This window comes from Rousettus aegyptiacus, unplaced genomic scaffold (assembly GCF_014176215.1).
Source record: "Rousettus aegyptiacus isolate mRouAeg1 unplaced genomic scaffold, mRouAeg1.p scaffold_m13_p_6, whole genome shotgun sequence".
NCBI lineage: Eukaryota > Metazoa > Chordata > Mammalia > Chiroptera > Pteropodidae > Rousettus > Rousettus aegyptiacus.
Genome location: NW_023416309.1, coordinates 113332245 through 113350267, shown reverse-complemented (window position 1 = coordinate 113350267; position 18023 = coordinate 113332245). Strand labels below are relative to the sequence as shown.

The 18023-nt window shown below is 70.2% G+C and overlaps 1 protein-coding gene across 15 annotated transcripts in view; it reads left to right on the top strand.

Moving 5' to 3' along the window:
- RBFOX3 (RNA binding fox-1 homolog 3) overlaps positions 1-18023 on the top strand; it is a 217995-nt gene that overhangs the window by 189155 nt on the left and 10817 nt on the right. For 13 of the 15 annotated variants that reach the window (XM_016143268.2, XM_016143270.2, XM_016143271.2 and 10 more), the window contains 4 exons: positions 8582-8836; positions 13956-14093; positions 15881-15934; positions 16587-16679. In XM_016143268.2, the coding sequence (XP_015998754.2) occupies positions 8615-8836; positions 13956-14093; positions 15881-15934; positions 16587-16679 (507 nt within the window). In that variant the 5' untranslated portion in view covers positions 8582-8614. The remainder of the gene's footprint in view (positions 1-8581; positions 8837-13955; positions 14094-15880; positions 15935-16586; positions 16680-18023) is intronic. The other 2 variants (XM_016143274.2, XM_016143272.2) reach the window with 1 other exon arrangement.

Sequence of the window (18023 nt, the reverse complement as noted above, 5' to 3'; positions counted from 1 at the left end):
AGGGGGTGTCGTTAAGTGAGCGTCGCGGGGGTAAATCGTGTTTTTTATTTGCTGCCAGGTTGCGTTTTCCGTATGGCTCCAGTTAAAAGCGGCAATGTTTAATTTCCCTTTTCCAGACAGTGTTTCAAAAGCGTCATAAAACAAAGCCAGCACCAGCTTTTCCCTCCCCTTCCCACGGCTCCGCGGGCCCCGTGCCCGGTCCCCCCTCCGCGGGCGGGTCTTCCTTTCCTGCCCCTCTGACTCTTCTTCCCCGCCGAGGCCGGCTCGGGGAGCTGGGCCGCTCCCGCAAAGCTCCCCGAGACCCCTGGGCAGCAGACTGTCAGGCACGCACTGGCTTTCGGCAGCGGCGCTCACGGTCTGGGCGCTCGGGTGACACCCGTCTCACGCAGCGCCACAGGCGGGCTGGGTTCTGATACTCGCCTCACAGACCGGAAGGGAACGTAGGGAAGGGGCGGGGTCTCCGGGAGGGGCTCCAGCCTGCGCGACCCGGGCGCCCGGCTGTGGCTCTGCTTCCTTGGCCCTCGGGACACCCAGCCCCAGGCTGCACTGACCCCTGCCCGCGCTCGCTGATTCGCTGTGCGGCCTCAGGCCCCATCCTCACCCTCTCTGAGTCTCTGTCCAAAGAGGAACGCAGCCCTGGCTGCCCCTGTCGTAACCGGCGCTGGGGCAGGGCCGCCGCCTTTGCCCGCTGGCCCTTCAGCCTCCGGGCACTGCCCGCCAGGCCCGCAGGCCGCCAGCACTCCTGAACTTCGGCGGTCGCTGACTTCGACCCCCACTCCCTGTTTTGCTGGGTGTTTTAACTGATTTCCCTGTGCTGGTGGTTGGGCCGCCCACCCCCTCACTTATTACAGAAGGATGAGGGGTCTTCGGCCCCTCCCGACCCCACCTTCAGCCCGCACTGGTCGCCACGCCGGGGCCCTGAGTCTCATCCTCACCATGCAGGCCCCGTTTTCACCAGCACCCACAGTGGCTTTGAGCTCCCCTGCTGGGCCTGGGGTTCCCTGCACCCCCCAAGTACAGAGCGTTGTCCACAGTGGGTCTTCGGGAGCTGGTCACTGCAGGTGGTGGCCAGGGCCCGTCACCGGGAAGCCAGTCCCCCACTCCACAGCCGCCGCCTCCTCTGCCTTGGTCCCCGCCCTCCGCCCCCCACCCGGGCCTGGGGGCTTCTGCCATTCAGCAAGGGCCCTCAGCATTGCCCGGGAGACGGCCCTCTGCCATGGGCCAGCTGCCCCTTTGAGGCGTCCTCCCAGCCTGGTGTCCGGCTCAGCTTCCCAAAGGCCTCTGCTCCCCGCGGACCTGGGGCAGGACAAGAAAGCCGGGTCTGAAGGCTGGGGAGCAGCGCTTCAACAGTCGAACGCGTCTCTCTACTGCGGGACATCTTGGGGCCGCTTCCGAAACGTTCTGGAAGCCTGGGCTGCGGGCCGGCCACCCCCTGTGAGCGGTGGGACCGTGGCCTGGCCTCGTGGAGCCTCAGTTTCCCCATCTGTAGGAACGAGGACGGCCGCACCCAGGGCCGTCGTGGGCTCTGCAGCTCACGCAGGCGAAGGGGGCGGCGCGTGGCCGGTGCCTGGCCCGCACCGTGCCCCTGCCCCGCCGCGGGTCCGCATGGGCGGCGGAGACGCACCCCGGCTCTGGGGCTCGGCGCGCGTGGCTCAGGCCTCCCCGGGGCCGGCGCTTGGCGCTCAGAGGCGGGAAGCTCCGCGGGTCCCTCCGCGTGGCTGTGGGCGAGGCCCGTCAGCTTGCCCAGCTGCTGCTTCCTCGTCTGTGCCGCGGGGACCATGGCACCCGCCTCGCCCGCCCGGGGTGAAGAGCCTGTGCGGCGTCCTCGTGGGGCGCGGGTGCGGGGCTGCCCCCCCCCCCACGGGGTCACCAGGGCGGAGCAGCAGCCCTGCCCTGGCCGCGGCCCCACCAGGCTGGCGCCCCGTCCTGGAGGTCCCGTCTCGGCCTTGGAGGGCCGTCTTCAGCGGCTTGCCAGGGCCACGCCGGGCCCTGTGCCCACCCGCAGGGGAGCCAAGAGGGCAGCTCGACCCCTGACTGCCGAGCCTCCTGGGCACGGAGTCCACTGTGCTCGTCAGCAGGAGAAGATGAATGTTTTTAATTCAGAGAGCTTTTCATGACTCAGTGAAAGGGAGTAAATCACCGCTCGGGCCCGGGAGCCCAGGGCTGGCACCCGGTCACGGCGGGGAGGGCCGCCGAGCGGCGTCGCCTAGACGGCAGGTGGGCCTGGGGGTGGCCGCCCGACGCCCATGTGCGAGTCGTGCTCTCTGGCCTGGGCGGCTCTCTGTGTGTTGCACGCACGTGCACGGCACACAGGCGTGAGCGTGGACGAGGGCGTCGGGGCAGCACCGCCAGGGCACGTGCCGCGTGGGCGCGCGCTCGGGAGCGAGTGTGCACGCACTCGTCCGGGTGCCCCGGAGGTGACCCCGGGCCGTGGGAGCGTGCCCCGCGAGTGTGCGTGAGCGCGGCGGGCCGGCCGGGCCCCCGTCTGTGTGTGCACGTGGCTTCTGGAGGAGAAGCGTTTAAAACCGGAGCCGCCCGCCCCGAGCTGGCAGCCGCAGTCAGCGAAGTGCGGCGCCCCCTCCGTGCCCGGGAGGAGACGCCGCTTCGTGCTGAGGAGGCAGAGTGCAGCGCAGGCCCGAAAACTTCATTAATTAGAGAAACTCATTAACGAGGGACATTTAATCAGCCGAAGACGAGCTCCGTGCTGGCCGCGTCCGTGAGCCAGGCGCCAAGCGGGCAGAGGCCGGCCCGCTGCCTCCGCCCCCGGTGCCCGGCTGGGCCGGGCGCCAGCAGCCCGGGGCGGGGGGAGGGGGTGTCGCGGCCTGGGCGGCGGGCGGGCCCGGGGGACGGCCGGCGTGGACGGGCCCCAGCTCCGGAGGACAGACTGTCTAAGCATATGCACACGGGGGCCGCCCCCTCGTGCCCGCGGTCCTGGGTGCACACGCAGGGCCTGGCTGAGGGCACCGGCCCCCCACAGAGGCGCTGCCCAGCCCTGGCCCCGTCTCCCGCTGCCCGGGCAGCACCAGGCCAGGGCAGCAGAGCTCGGGTAAGAGGCGGCGGCCCGAGTGCCTGGGAAGTCCCGTAGCCCGGGGCACACGGGGAACTGTCTCCTGGGTGCGGGCTGTTCCCTCCGACCGAGGTCCCTCCGACCGAAATCCCGTGGGCTGGGGGCTGCTTCGCCCGGAGGCCCCTCCCCTCCTGCGCCAGGCCCTGTCCTTCGTCCGGGCTCCGGCCACCGCCTGTGCCAGACAGCGCTTGTCCTGTCCAGGCCCCGCTCGCCCCCTCAGTCCTGCCTCCAGCCACCTGCGGGGCGAGGGTGCGGCAGGCGGCCCAGAGACGCCCCTCGCTGTGCCAGGATGGCCCTGCCCTCCCTCTGGGAGAGGCCGGGAGGAGGAGGCAGGCGGGGGGCGTGCGCCTCCGGGACGGCCGGGTGTGAGCGGAGGGGCGGGCGCTGTGCAGGGGCGCCTGGGCTTGACACCACCACGTGTGACCCCGACCTCGGCGAGTGACGGGCGTGTGCACCTGCCAGCCCCAGCGCTCGGCAGGTTTTAGTGCCACCATTCTGGAGTGGGGGGGTGGCCCGACGGTCCGGCGTGTCCTCCAGCCCAAGGCCTCCCCTCCTGGGTCCCCCCCTCTGCCTCGGCCGCGGACAGGGAGTGGCCCTGAGGCCAGGCCCAGGGAAGGCTGGCTATGTGTGTGCGACTGTCCGCAGACCTGGGGACGAGGTCACAAGCAAGAGACCTTGTGGGGCTGGGGACAGGCCCCTGGGAGCCCCCCGTCCCCACCTACCGGGGAGCAAGCACCCTCTCAGGTCAGGGGCAGTGGGGGGCCCAGCCCTTTGCCTGGACACCCCTGTTGGAAGTACCCCTGTTGTTGGGAGGGGGTCTTCTGTGAGTCTGGGGGCTCAGGCCTCCTGGGTAGCATCCTGGGGGGGTCCAGGGCAGGAAGGGCGGCAGCGGCGGCCGTGGGCAGCGGGCCTTCCCCCGACGGAGGACAGTGCCTCGGGCGGCCCTGGCTCCTTCCCCGCCGCTCTCTGGCCCGGCGCTGCTGACCGAGCACGCGGCACGCTGCCTCGGTCTCCCCAGCTGGGCGGCCCGGTCTGGGACTGTGGGTGGAGCAGGCGCCGTCCCCGGGGGCCGCAATTCCAGTGCCCGGGGTGCCACCTCTGTGCCCGTGGCCTGCGGGACGGGGCTGCGGCCAGGGTCTGTGCTGCGGCCGGGGTGCGGCCTCTCTCCGCGTGGGCTGTTCGAACAGGAAGGCCCCAGGGCCCATCGGGGCCAGAGGTTCTCATGTTTCTCATGCCCCGAACCTCCTTGGCCTCCGGCAAGGCACTCGGACCCCTTCTCAGGAAATGGTCCTAAACCCATGACGTACACTACGTAGGATGACGTAGGAGGCCGCTTTTCCTGAGATGCGTTTATCAAAAGAGGGAGAGTGTGTGAAATCAGCCGCGTGGCCACGACCAGGCTCGGGGCCACGTCCGCTCCCCACCTCAGTCCTGGAGCCGGTTGTCGGCCAGGCCGCAGCCCGGGGTCTCAGGCAGGACGCCCGTCAGGGAGGCCCTTCCCAGCAGCCCCCAGGGCATACTGTGAGTCCCACACCACTGTGGGAGGGGCTTGAGCCCCTGCTCGGGAAAGGAGAGGCAGTGGAATGGAGGAAAAGGACGAAAAAAGTCGGGGGACACTCAAGGCTCTGGTGGAAGGGAGGTGGCCGGGGCGGCGGGGGCCCAGCCCAGGCCTGCCGCTTATCACCGACAAGAACGCGGGACTCAGCATTGGGTCATGACCTCAAGTGACTCCATGGGTTGGACGGGCATTTGCCTGCGCCTTCTAGGGCGTCAGGCAGCCCAGGCACCAGGCCCCTGTGGGGAGGGAGAACGGAGCCTGAGAGCTGGTGGCTGCAGAATGTCGACCTAACGGGCCCTGAGTGAAGTAGCGAGGGGTCCACGGGCCCACGGGCCACCGACAGCCCTAGGCAATGAAAGACAGTAAGAAGCCAGCTGGGGGCAGAACTGGGTGGGGCCTGATTGTCCTGGGGGCGGGGCCGTGGCAGGGAGGGGCTTGCAGGGCAGAGGCTGGCAGGGCGCAGGGCACTCTGGCCTGGCTTTCTGCTCTGCCCTCCCCCGCTGCTGCTGCCCCCGTCACGCCCACCCCGCTGTCACCCCCGCTCTCGGGACCCGCACCCTGCAGGGCGGAGCACAGTGGCCGGGGCACGTGGGGTTCGGGCCGGGCGGGGAGTGCGTCGGGTCGGTGATGGGGGCCAGAACGCTTGGCGGGCCTCAGCTCTGCCTCCGAAGATGGAGGGTCCCCCGACCCCCCGCCTCCACGGGCCAAGCGGCGAAGCCGAGCCCGGCGGCACGGGGTCCAGCGAAGCAGCGGGGGCCCCGGTCTGTCCGGCTCACTCGGGAAGCTTTGCCCCGTGGGGACACAGCGCATCTGGCTGGTCGGCTGCCGGGGGTCACGGGCAGGGAGGGCTTTGCTTTCTTGTCGCGGGGGACGTGGCGGGGAGTGACCAGAGCAGCAGCACGTGCTGGCGAGGGCCGAGGGCCGGACCCCCTGCGCGACGGAAATGATGGGCCGAGGGCGGGTCGGAGGCGGGTCGGAGGCGGGTCGGAGGCGGGTCGGAGGCAGGTCATAGGCAGGGACCGGGGCGTCCGGCAGCCTGTGGGGCGCAAGGTGGCCAGGCGGCCAGGCGAGCTGGACCTTCTCTTCTGCTTTCCACAGAAAACAGGAAGCGAGCGCGAGAACAGTAGAGAACGTTTGGAGGGTTGGGGGGGGGGGGCACGGTCGCCCAGGGCATGAAAGCTGCGTGGCGGCCAGCGGCCTCCAGGGCAGCGTTTAGGGCGGTCTCGCATTTTTCCCCAGCAGCGTGGGCCGCGGCGTGGGCTGGGCAGGGCTTACCTGTTCTCCAGGTGACTGTGATGATGGAGAGAGGGGCCACTGTGCAGAGGGAGGGCAGAGGAACGACCCGACCATGGCCTTCGAGCCTTAACCCCCCACCCCCCACCTACCACCCACCACCCACCCATCTATTCTTCTATCTGTCTCTCCATCCATCCATCCACCCATCCTTCTATCCATCCTTCCATCCTGTTTCTCTATCCACCCATCCTTCTATCCATCCATTCATCCTTCCATGTATCTGTCCATCCGTCTTTCCATTCAGCCACCTGTTCCACTGTCCAGGGCGCCACGATGACCACTTGCAGTTGGGGGGATTTATGAAGAGAGTATAAACAGACACTAAGACCACCCGGTGGCTAAGGGTGGGTGGGAGTAAAGGCCCGCCCTGTGCGGCCCAGGGTCTAGACTCTGGTCCGAAGGGCTCAGGTGTGCATGGAGGAGCAGAGGGTAGGTTTGGAGCCAGGCAGCCCGAGCCGCCACCCCAGGCCCTCCGGCACCAGCCCGGCAGGTCACCTCCGCGTTGTCAGCTGCGAGACGGGGGGGCCGTGGCGTCCGGAGTGGGCTGGAGAGGGTCGGATGCGTTCGCATCTGCGAAGCAGAGAGCACCGTGTGCTCAGAAGTGCCGACTTAATCGTGACGTCACGAATGCTCCTCCACGTCTTAGCTCAGCTGCCTCCCGAACGCGCCAGGCCCCTTCAGACCCTGGCGCCCGGCGCCCCACGCACGCCGCCCAGGTGACCCCACCTTCGTGTCGCAGGTTCCCCGACAGTCTGGGCTCCGGGCTCCAGCCCAGGACCCACGTTGGCAGCTGTCACGCAGCCCGCATGGGACCCAGGGCTGAGGAGACGGGAAAGGCGGGCGGGAGAGGAGCCTCCCTTTCTGGAGTCTCGGAGGAGCCGGGGGAGAGGGGGCGCCGGGAAGATGTAAGTCAGCGAGGCTCTAATCAAACATTTATCAGTTAATTGATCTCGCCGGCCGCCTCTCCCTTCCCCTCGCCGTCCCACACTTCCCTCCTGGCTCTCGGGCCCCTCCTCCCGCCTCGCACCCTGGGTGCCCCTCCGGCCCGCCACAGCGCCGCCCCCGCCGCCCGGGCCCCCTCCTCCCGCTCCCTGAGCCCACCCGCGGGTGGCTTCAGAGCAGCAAGGCGTGGCCCTTCGGCGTGGGGCGTGCACCGTGTGTGCGTGCACACACGTGTGTCCGAGAGCACGAGCACTGCCCCCGTTTCTGCCCAGAGCAGGGGGGTGGGGACCCCGCGGACTCGCGAAGGACGACGAGGACAGACTTCTGCTCCCTGGGTGTCGGGTCACCCTGGAGTTACCGAGGGCCTGGGGGCTGGCACTGAGGTTTCGGGGACAAGGAGGGGCTGGGCTCTGGGCCGAGGGTTGGTCTCGAGCCTCTGTCCAGAAGCGGGGTGGGCAGGCAGGCAGGGTCTGTAACTCACCACCACCCTGGGGTGCCCAGGCCCCTCAGGCACCTCGCACTCTAACCGCTGGTTGGACTTCTGGGCGACTGAATTTACTGTCCCACTGGACCTCGGACCACACAGGGTCAGGCACTGCCCATTCCTGGCGCCCAGACGCCCGGTCAACAGCTGTCAGGTGAATGAGGCGTAAGCGAGCGGAGAGGTGGGGAGCGAGGCCCGGCACACGCTGGTCTCGTGGGGGGCGGGGGGCGGCACGTGAGGACGGGCCAGGTGGGCCGGGTGGGGGAGGGGCCCCGCACAGGGTCTCTCCCTCGGCAGGGCGTCGGCAAGGGTGTCGGGCTGCCCACGTCTGCACGCGGGTCCCTCCACGCAGGCGGCTGCTCCTGAGAGATGGCACCTGCCCCCGGGGCAGCAGGGTGTGCCTCGCCTGCTCAGAGGGGCTGCTGCGAGCCTGCACCGCCCCGGCCATCTGCCCTCTGACGCCGCGAGGGGCCCCAGTCCCTTCTCCGAGGCTGAGGGGTGCCTCTAACTCCCCCCGTTGATGGCTGTCACAGCACCCAGGTTGCAGGGGGCAGAATCCACGCTGACAGGCCCCCAGGTGACACCCCAACTTGGGGAGCCGCTGCCTGGACCATCGCTGAGTCCCGCCGGGGGTCGGGCCTTCTGAAAGCCCCCAGTGGCTGGGGTCGGCATTGGGGAGCACTGTCCCCTTCCCGGCACTGCAGGCCTGGAAGAGAAATCTTCTCAGGGACCCTCAGGACAGACTGGGGCTCTGTGCCCGGGCGCCCGCTCCTCACCATGGGCCACCGCAGGGCCCTCCCACCCGCGAGAACACCGGGGCCTGCACCCCCTCGGAGGCAGGGGCACAGGCGCGGCTGTGAGGGCCAGCGGGCGGGGCCCCGGTGCTGCCGGCACGTGGGTCCAGGCCAGTCTCCCGGCGGCGATGGTTCCACGAGACGTCACGGCGGGGGGACCCGGGGCAGGGCGCACCCAGGAGCTCGCTGCGATTTCTGACAACTGCATGCGAGTCCACAGTCATTGCAGAACGAAACGTTTAATTTTTTGTATTAGGTGGATGAACAAAAAACCTCCAGTATGCGTAAGTGGCCTTGGACGCTGGGCGCCCCGGACACCCTCAGCCCGCAGGCACCTCCTCCCGCTCTGAGCTGGTGCCCCATGCGGGGGGCCCAGGAAATCCTGCCGAGGGTCCGGCGTCCCCGGGAGCCTAACCCGCCTGCTCTCTCTCCCTCTGCAGGGCAGCCAGGACACCACGGCACCGCCTGAAGCGATGGCCCAGCCCTACCCCCCCACCCAGTATCCCCCCCCACCACAGAACGGCCTCCCCGCCGAGTACGCCCCGCCCCCGCCGCACCCCACGCAGGACTACTCCGGCCAGGCCCCGGTGCCCCCAGAGCATGGCATGACCCTGTACACACCAGCACAGCCCCACCCCGAGCAGCCGGGCCCCGAGGCCAGCACGCAGCCCGTGGCCGGGGCGCAGACAGTGCCGGTAAGGGCTTCGGGGGACTGGGCCTGCCCAGAGGGGCAGCTCGGGAGGGCAGCGAGGCGAGGCCCGAGGCGGGGGTCCTCGGCCCGGCATCTCCCCGTCACATGACTCCGGGCATCCTTCTGGCGGGCCCGGCCCAGCCGGGCTCAGCGTGTGGGGCAGTGACCCCGCCACAGCAGGCTCCCTGCCTCCAGCCACCCCAGGGCTTCCTGAGCCTGACGTCGGCCACATCGTCACCTCGTCTGTCCTCGGCCACTAGTGGCCTGTCCGTGGGAAGGGAGGGAACTGGCCGCGGCCGGGCCCTGGGCACGGGGTGTCCGGGGGCAAGGCTGGAGGGCTGGCGGCAGGAGGAGCGCCCCGGGCCACGGAGCTGTCTCCTCTCCTTTCTGATCACTTGTAATCTACCTGCTGGGCTGCCCTCCAACCAAATGGCTTCAATTCTATGGCTGTAATGCAGCTCCGGGGAGAAAGTGCTGAGCCCTGCGCTCCTCGCCTGTCCTGCTGGGAGGGAGTGTGGCCGGGAGCAGCCACGGCCCGGGCCCGACCCGGGCGCCCGGCGCCGCATGGCCCTTCCTGCTCTCCCCCTGCACGCTGCCCGTGCCCACCCCCACTGGGGCCGTGGGGTCATCCAGCCGCCCCTGCTGGCTCCGCCCCAGCGCTGGCCGGCGGGGCTGGGCAGGAGGCCAGCAGCTCTGCACTGCCCAGGGCCGGCACCGCCCTGGCGGCTCCTCGATGGGTGCCCCCCCACTCCACTCCCTCAGCCCTCCCCCTAACCCAGCCTGGCCGCCGAGATGCCGCGTGGATCCACACAACACCCACCCCCCTGTGTAGGCAGCGTCACACGAGCTCTCGGGGGAGTGAGCCCCCCCCCCAAGCCGCCTCCCAGGCTGGACCAGACCGTCGTCCAGGGCTCAGCCAGGGCGCCTTCTCCATGCTCGGACTAACGCCTGCCCAAAGCCATCGGGCTGTTCCATCAGACCGTTCCTGGTGCAGGGGACCCTGCAGTCCGCCCCCTCCCCGGGGCTCTTACGGAAGGAACCGGCCGGGCCCCCTGGTCGCAGACCCGGGCGCCAAACCGCACCTCCCCTGCTCTGCCATGCCGCTCACGCCTCGGGCCCGTGACCCACGCATGCTCCGAAGAGAGGTCAGCGGAGCCGGGGGCGGGGTGCCCGCCGCGAACGCCTCCCACTGGTGCCTGATGGACAGCGGTGGACAGGCGCATCTGCCCAGACCTCAGGGCCTCCTTGCACACGCATCGTGAGGTCGAGATTCGCCTGGAAGGAGGCACGGGAGGCGAGTCGATCAGACCTGCGATGCCCGGCCCGGGGTGACCGCTGCTGACCACACGGCAGGAAGGGCCCGGGGCCTCCCGACGCCGGGGCTGCTGGACGCAGCCTGACCCGGACCAGCGTCCCGTCTCCGCTTGCTCGGCAGACTCTCGCAGGGCCAGGCCCCGGACAGCACCGGGCGTGCAGAAGCCTGCCCCGCGGTGGCATCGGGTCCCGCCAGCTAAGGACATGAAAGTCAGAGAGGCTGGTGGCGGCCTCTGTGGCTGTGAGAGTCCCCAGGCCCCGAGGGGACCCAGGCATCCCAGAGAGAAGTCCCCCCGAGAGAGGCGAGCGCCTCCCCGGGAAACTGCCTGGGCCGGACCGCCCCAGGGGAGCTGCCCGCTGCCCCCCGGGTTCTGAGGACGAAGGCATGAAAGGGCGGCTGGAGGCCACACGCAGCCCACGGGGCGAGCCCTGGGCTCCGGCAGGCCGACGCCGCCGTGCGAGGGCCCAGGAGGTTTCGGAGGGGCAGGGGCGAGGAGAGACGGGCTGCAGAGGAAGGAGATTTGCAGGAGGCTCTCGGTCTGACCCGCATCACAAGCCTCAGCTCCACCTGGCAGTGGGGCACTGACCCCTGCCTGCTGCCTGAGACCACGCCCAGGCCACTGGCCCCTGCCCGGGGCCCTCTCGGACTCCCCCTGAGGCCCCGGCAGACGAGGCTACAGGCTCCTCAGAGGGCGGGGGGGGCTGGATGTGCAGGGCGGCCTCTGGGCCCTCCCCTGGCCAGCTGGGGGCCCTGCTCCTGGCCTTACAGCGGGGGGCGGGGAAGGGGCAGAGATGGGGACGGTGGGAGCAAAGCCGCAGAGGTCAGCTGGGGGAGGGGGGGGGCGACTCTGCTGCTTCAAAAAGTGGGACGTGGGGGTGGGGAGAAGGTCCCCGAAAGGCGGCAGGAGCTGCCCGGCCTGCGGTCATCAGTGGTGGGAAAGCCTCCGCTCCCCTCGGCGGCCAGGGTTACGCGGGTCTCTCGGCCCATCTGACAGTCTTACAGTCACTGAACCCGCTGATCGGCCCCTGTGCTCAGCCGTGGGGGGGGCCGGGCTCGTCCTTCTCGTCCTAGGTTCACCCGTGCTCAGTCGAATCCCCCCCCCACAGTTTCTCCCGCCTCGCACTCGGCTGCTCCCCGCAGGGCCTCTGGGGAGGGGGACCTGGGCCTTGGTGACACAGTGGGCTGCCTCCTGTGAGCCCCGCCCCACAGGCCCCAGCTCCTCCGCCCCAGCTGGGCCTCCTGGCCGCGTTAACCACTGCCCTCTGCTGGCCTGATGTCAGCACTGCACGTCCCTCTCCTGGCCGGATTTCCAAATCTGGGTGATTCCGTTAGTCCCCTGCAGCCCAGGACACAGGTGTGTGGAATGCATGGGGGTGGAGGGCTACGGGAGGGCACTGCGCCCCCCGAGCACAGCCCAGAGGGCCAGGCTCAGACCTCAGCAGGAAGCGGCCGACGCCTGGACGGTCCTGCTTTGATTCCAGGGTACGGCAGAGCAATCTGGGGACATAGCACAGGCTTTCTGCAAGGAAGAGGGGAGCCGAGGGAGGCGGACGGAGCAGGAGAGCTGGCGTGGGGGCCGTAGGGCATCTCCAGGCCCCAGGACAGGCAGGAGGGGCCCCCAGGTGTCTCTGAAGAGCCCAGAGCAGCCCCCGCAGTGCCTTCGGGAGCGAGGACCAGGTGCCGGCCAGACCAGACTCTCCGGAGGCCTGCACTGCCCCACCCCGGACGTTTGCTACCTGCAGACGGCCTCCTGGGGTGGCCCCCTGAACCCCAGGGCACAGGCGGCGGACACCCGCAGCCCACCCCTGGCCACACGTCCCTCGCCCGGCCCCCCAGAGGCTCGGAGGACATGCGCTGCTCAGAACCGGGCCTGCCACGTGGGACGGCCAAGCCGCTGAGAAGGGTCGCGAGAGGGCCGTGCGTCAGCCCCGTGCTCGGGATCCCGCGCCGTGCGCTCCGCGCTCGGTCCAGGAGCAGAGTCTGAGAGGCGGTGGAGCAGGGCGCGGCTGCCTGCCGCCTGGAGGTGTGTCCTCGGCCCCCTCAACAGCCCGGGACCGGCGACGTCCCCTCCCCTCCCCTGTGGCACCTGCTGTCCTGGAGCCTGGTCGGTCAGAGGCTGAGCACAGGAGTGAGGGGAGGAGCCCCATCCTCCCAGAAAGGACAGCTTGGATGGACAGCCACCCAGCAGCTCAGAGGCCGAGCCCCGGACACCAGCCATGGCGTGGCCTTGGGGAGCCCCTCAGCCTCCACAGAGGCCTCAGGCGGTGGCCTCACCTGCTCACACCTTCTGACTCTGAGGGCCCCGTACCCGTCAGGGCTTCTCTGGTCTCCGGCGATGGACACCCACTGGGAAGTACCTTGAGCCCACTGGGCAGATCCCGGAGACCCACGGACACGCTGCCCTCTTGGCTTTCCTCGGTCATCTCTGCGTTCCGGCCTCTCACTGCTGGTCAGCGGCCTCAGGCCACACGGGAGACATCGGCCACCTACCCACTTGCGCAAATTCCAACAGAGGCCTTGGGGCCTTCCCTCCAGGCGTATCCCGAAGGCTCGGGGTGGTTTTCTTGGCACCGCGGCCCCCCCACCTTCGGCCGGGGTCCTGTCCTGGAAGCCGACTCGAGGCACAAATCCGAGTCCAGGCTGCGTACCAGGGAGGTGACCCCGAGAAGACAGCGCAGGGGCATCAGGAACCGAGACGGGGCGAGGAAGGAAGAAACAAGTCGCGTGGTGGGCCCGTCATCCCCCGGCACCGACCTCCGTCGGGGGGAGCAGGGGGCGCCCCACGGCGGGGAGCCCGGTGTGTGTCCACCCGCACTCTGTCGCTGGCCGAGGGCCACTCCTGGACACTGATGCTCCGACTCCCTTGCCGACGGGCTCGGCCAGGAGAGCGAGGCTCGGGCTGGCCGCCGGCATGGCTCGTCCCCGGGAGAGGCACGCAGAAGGCCTCAGGCCTTGGCGTCCGGTCACGGGGAGCTGACCGGGCACCGTGGTCAGCCAGCCACTCATCGCCCGGCTCACGCTGACAGAACGCCTGCTGCTGGCCTCGGCGCCAGTGACCGGCAGAGACGGAGCCCAGCGAAAGGCCAGCCTGGCAGCGAGCCGGCGGCCCGGCCCCGAGCAGTCCGCGGGGAGGGGCCCCGCCCACACCGCCGGCCAGCCTGCTCCCCACGGCTCCCACCGCCTGGGGGCCCAGCCGCGGCCCCGTCCTCGCGGCCAGCTGGTGGGGTGGGCGCCCTGCCGTGTGGCCCCCCTGTTCCCTGAGACCCAAGCCTTTCGGATCCCCTCTGTAGACCAGCATCTGGGTCCGAAACGAGGACTGGCTATGAAGGATGACCGTGGTCACCCAGAGCGTGACCCCCAACGTGCTGAGCGGGGCTCAAATGTGACGCAGCTCCCAGGTGACCACGGGGCGCAGATGGCACCCCTTCAGATGTGTGTGCCGGGTGGGCACGGCAGTCAGCCCGCTGTCCAGGCCTTGGGCGCCCAAATGGTCCCCGTGGGGGGAAAGGGCAGGCTGTGACCCCGGGAACCCAACAGTCCTTGGGGCTGAGGGGCTGCCGAGGCCAGACCTCGGGTGCGGCCCAGCGGGGGGTCAGACCGCGGGGCCAGCGAGGCTCTGCCCTGCGGGCTGTCGCAGGCCCACGCGGGCACTGGCCTGGCGGGCAGCACCTCCGTGGCCGAGATGCAGCCGGGCCGTCCCCTGTGCGGGCCCCGGCCCCGGGCGGGGTGCGAGGGGGTTGGGGAGACTGGCCCCTCCCCATGGGACGGGGCCGAGAGGCGCACCTCAGCCCGGGCTCTCCCCCCGCAGCAGACAGACGAGGCGGCACAGACGGACAGCCAGCCCCCCCACGCCCCCGACCCCACGGAGAAGCAGCAGCCCAAGCGGCTACACGTCTCCAACATCCCCTTCCGGTTCAGGGACCCCGACCTGCGGCAAATGTTCGGGGTGAGTGTGCGCCCCGCCCCCCACCAGCACGGGCCCCTGGTCCAGCCAGCTCTGACCTGAGTCTGCGGGGTGGGAGGGAGGACGGGGAGGAAGGGCACAGCTCAGGGTGGGGGGTCCGCAGCAGCCGTGGACCCCTGGCCAGACATCAGCCTCCCTTCCCCACCGACCTGTCCTCTGTCCTCGGGGCTTCGCACGGCCCCTCGAGGCCAAGGCCGGTGCCCACCAGGCTGTCACTCTGCTGCCCTCTCCTGGCAAGGGTTGCAGGGCAGCCCAGGCCCCGGGCCGCACACCCAGCAGCAGTCCGGCCCTGCCTCCTCGCCCGTGTGCCGGGGGCCCGCACCCCGCCAGGGGGTGACAGGAGGTGCCCAGAGACGGGACGCCAGTGCCGGACTGTCTCCCAGAGTCCTCCGGGTCCGTCCTAGGTTGCGCTGTGGGGTTCAGCCCGGTAGTCCTGCCGCTACTTTGTCCTGACACCTGACTGAGCACCCAGCAGGTGTGACGCCCTCTGGGTGCGGGGCTGCTGCGTGGGCAGGTGCACGGGCACCAGCCAGACCTTCAGCCCAGAGCCGTGCAGCTCCCTGGCTCCCAGCCGCCCGTGCGCCTGGCTTGTGCTGCTCCGCCCCGCACCCCCCCCCACCCGACTCTCCCCGCCTGTGCTCTGCCACCGGTGCTCAGCCAGGTGGTCTCTGGGCCCCGGACCCCACCCCCCTCATGCCGCCCCACCCCGACGGGGCTTGTCAAGCAAACGGAGGTGCACGGGAGTGGCCTCAAGACACCCGGCACCCACGCTGGAGCTCACCCAGACACCTGCTCCCTGTCTCGGGGCCGGGCCCTTTAGGATTGGGGGCTCTTGTGCCGTGGGGTACGGGCAGGATTTAGAATTGTTAGCAAAGGAGGACTCTGGCCCTCTCGGCTCTGGACCCGTGCAGCCAGCGAACGCCCTGAGCCTGGGGTCCCCCTTCAAGCAGCTGTGTTGGGGAGCTCTCGCTGACGTAGGCCCTACAGTTTTATCGCCCGCCCGCTCTAATGATGCCCGAAACTCGGTCCCCACCTGACACCCACGGCTCGACAGGTCCCTGCCCTGGGGCGGGCACTGTTGCCTCTCTCCGGCAGTCGAGACCACCCTGCTGGCCGGCTCCACGTTGCCTTGCTGCCCCGTGACACCCACCTCTTGGGCATTTCGGGGTGCAGGCCGCTGGCATTTTGGGGACCCGGTCACTGGTTGTGGTCTCGCGTGCCAGTGGGAGAGACAGGCTGCCCCCGGCAGTTCCAGGCCAGTGCAGCAGACGGAAAGCCAGGTGTCCCACCTGGTCAGGCAGAGGGGCCTGGGGAGCAGCCTCGACCATTCTGCGCCCACACAGCCCAGCCCCAAGCAGCACGAGCGGCCGACGCGCAGACCCCTCCGTGGCACTTTGTCTCCCAGGGGCTCCTGCTCCCTGCCCAGGGAAGACTTTTCCATAGCCCTTTACCCATTAGCGCGAACTAGGCAGGCGTGGCCAGGAGGCTGTCAGCAACGTGTCCAGCTGGAGAAGACAGGACCCCGCCGGTGATGCCGCAGGCTGGGCACCCACCTGGGGCCCATTCCGGGCAGGAGCGGCTCCCCCGCGAGCAGGCAGGGCGGGGCGGGGCGCCCGGCCCCCCTCACGCTGCGCCCAGTGCCTGTCCCCTGCCGAGCCGAGGCGGGAACGGGGCCCGGCTGGGGCCAGGGTCCCCCGGGGAGCAGGCGCGGGGCGCGCAGCTCCTAACACGCCTTCTCCCGTCTCCCCCGGCCCTCTCTGTCTCCGCAGCAATTCGGAAAAATTTTAGACGTGGAGATCATTTTTAACGAGCGGGGCTCCAAGGTGGGTGCCGCCCGGGGCGCCACCTTACAGCGCCGGCTGTAGGTCCCGCCAGGCTAACGTGTGAAATGTGCGTTTCCTTCCTGGAGAGCTTCGGCCCGAGGACCCCTGAGCAACACGGGTGCTTGTACCCCCCTCCTCAGCCCCGCCCCGCCCCCCACTGTCTGTCGTTGCCGGGCTGCGCCTTCCGTCCAGCCGCCAGGACCTCTGTCTGCACCGGGGGCCCCTGGGCCCCGCCGCCTGTGAGCGGCCCCCAGGCTGGGGGGAGGGGCCGCAGGGTGGGCCGGGGCGGGGGGGGGGCGGGAAGACAGGCTGCCCCCCCTCGCCCTCCACCCCCGGGGGCGTTAGGGTGATAGCCCTGGAGTCTGCTGGCCCAGCCTCTCTGTCGGTAGCTCTGGCCTGTCCCCTCACGGGAGCCAGGCGGTCAGCTCAGGCCCGCCCGGCGCTGGGCCCCTCCTGGGCGCCCGCCCTGCTGGTGGCCCAGGACAGGCCCCTGGGCGGCGGAGTCGCTCCTTCAGCTCAGCCGCCTCAACCCCCTTCTCGCTCTCTCTCTCCGCCCGCCCCCCACCTCGTCCCCCCCACGGCCCTGCCCCCCGCCCCCCGCCTCCTTCGTTTTCCTTGTTCTCATCCTCTGTCTGTCCTTCTCCACTCACAGGGTTTTGGGTTTGTAACTTTTGAAACTAGCTCAGATGCTGACCGAGCCCGGGAGAAGCTGAATGGGACGATCGTAGAGGGACGGAAAATTGAGGTGCTCAGATAAGTGCGCTGTGGCAGGGGCGCCCGTCTTCCCGGGGCCCCCCACGCCAGTCCCCCTGCCGCCCCGCAGAGCACCAGCCCAGGGGCCCTGGGACAGGACAGGGCGGGGGGCAGGCCAGGGCCTCGCTGAGGCTGGGCCCCAGCCCGTCACGTGTCGGCCTTGGAGGTCTAGACTTCAGGCCCACCCAAGGGAGCCCCTCCCCGCCTCCCCTCTCCTTTCTGAGAGAGCCCCCCAGCGGCGGGGGGGGGGGTCAGCCAGATGCTGGGGAGACCCCACAGAGCGTGCATTTGAGGCTCAGCAGCTCCACGGACCACGGGCAGTCTGGTCTGTCCCCCAGGCGGGACGGGGCCACTGACCCCTCACCCCTCACAGGGAGCACAGCGGCCCCCGCCCCCTCCCCCACCGCACTGCCGTCCCCCTGTAGCGTCTTCCTGCCTTTGTCCCCTGAGGGTCAGCAGCAGGTGGCCAGGGCCTCGAAGGGGACCCAGCCCAGAAAAACAGCTGGGAAAGAAGACAAGGGGTCCCCTCCTGAGCCCTGTGCCTCCTCCCGCGCCCCCCAGTGGGCTGCGTGCCCCCGCCCCGGTGCTGTGGCTCTGGGTGCGTGGGAGCCGGGCTCCCCAGCAGGCAGGGTGGCAAGGGCTGGGGGGAGGGTCGGCAGCTCGCACGCAGCCCGCAGCCCGCAGGGGAGAGGGCGGGAGGGTCAGGGTGGCGGTTCAGAAGGGGGCGGTGCCAGAGGCGCTGGCCGCCACGTGGGGGAGGACGGGGGCCAGCAGGGTCCAGACGTCTGCTTGGGTTCCGCGCCGGCCCTGGCCTCGGCCTCTTCCGCGGAGCTTCCTCCCGCCGCCTGCGGCCCTGTCCGGCCACCTGGGCAGCATCGCCAGGGGCTTAGGTGTCCGGAGAGTAGGACCCACCCCCGGCGCCCACCTGCCTCCCATCGGCCTTGCCCCCCATTGGCCTTGCCCCCCACGGGCACATGGGCCCCCTCAGCAAGCTCTGCTGGCCTCTGGGGAACGGGGTGCTACCCCCACAGAGAGGGGCAGCCACCTTGGTGCCCTGGGCTGGGAGGCGTCAGCAGCCATCCTGGGGGCGGGTCTGCTCGCTGGCCTGAGAGCACTCTGTGGAGAGTCCCCTAGCCAGCTTCTCCCATGACCGGGGTTTGCCAGACAGAGGCGGGGTTTGTAGAAACAGCCGCGTGGCAGTCGGAAGCCGGGGGACTGGGTGCAGGGCCTGAGCTGAGGGCTGGGTCCTGGCTGGGCTGGACACTAGCCAGCGCTGCGAGCGGTGGTGACCCCCTCCCAGAGGCCGGGAGAGGAGGCCAGGGGCAGGCCGGGCCAG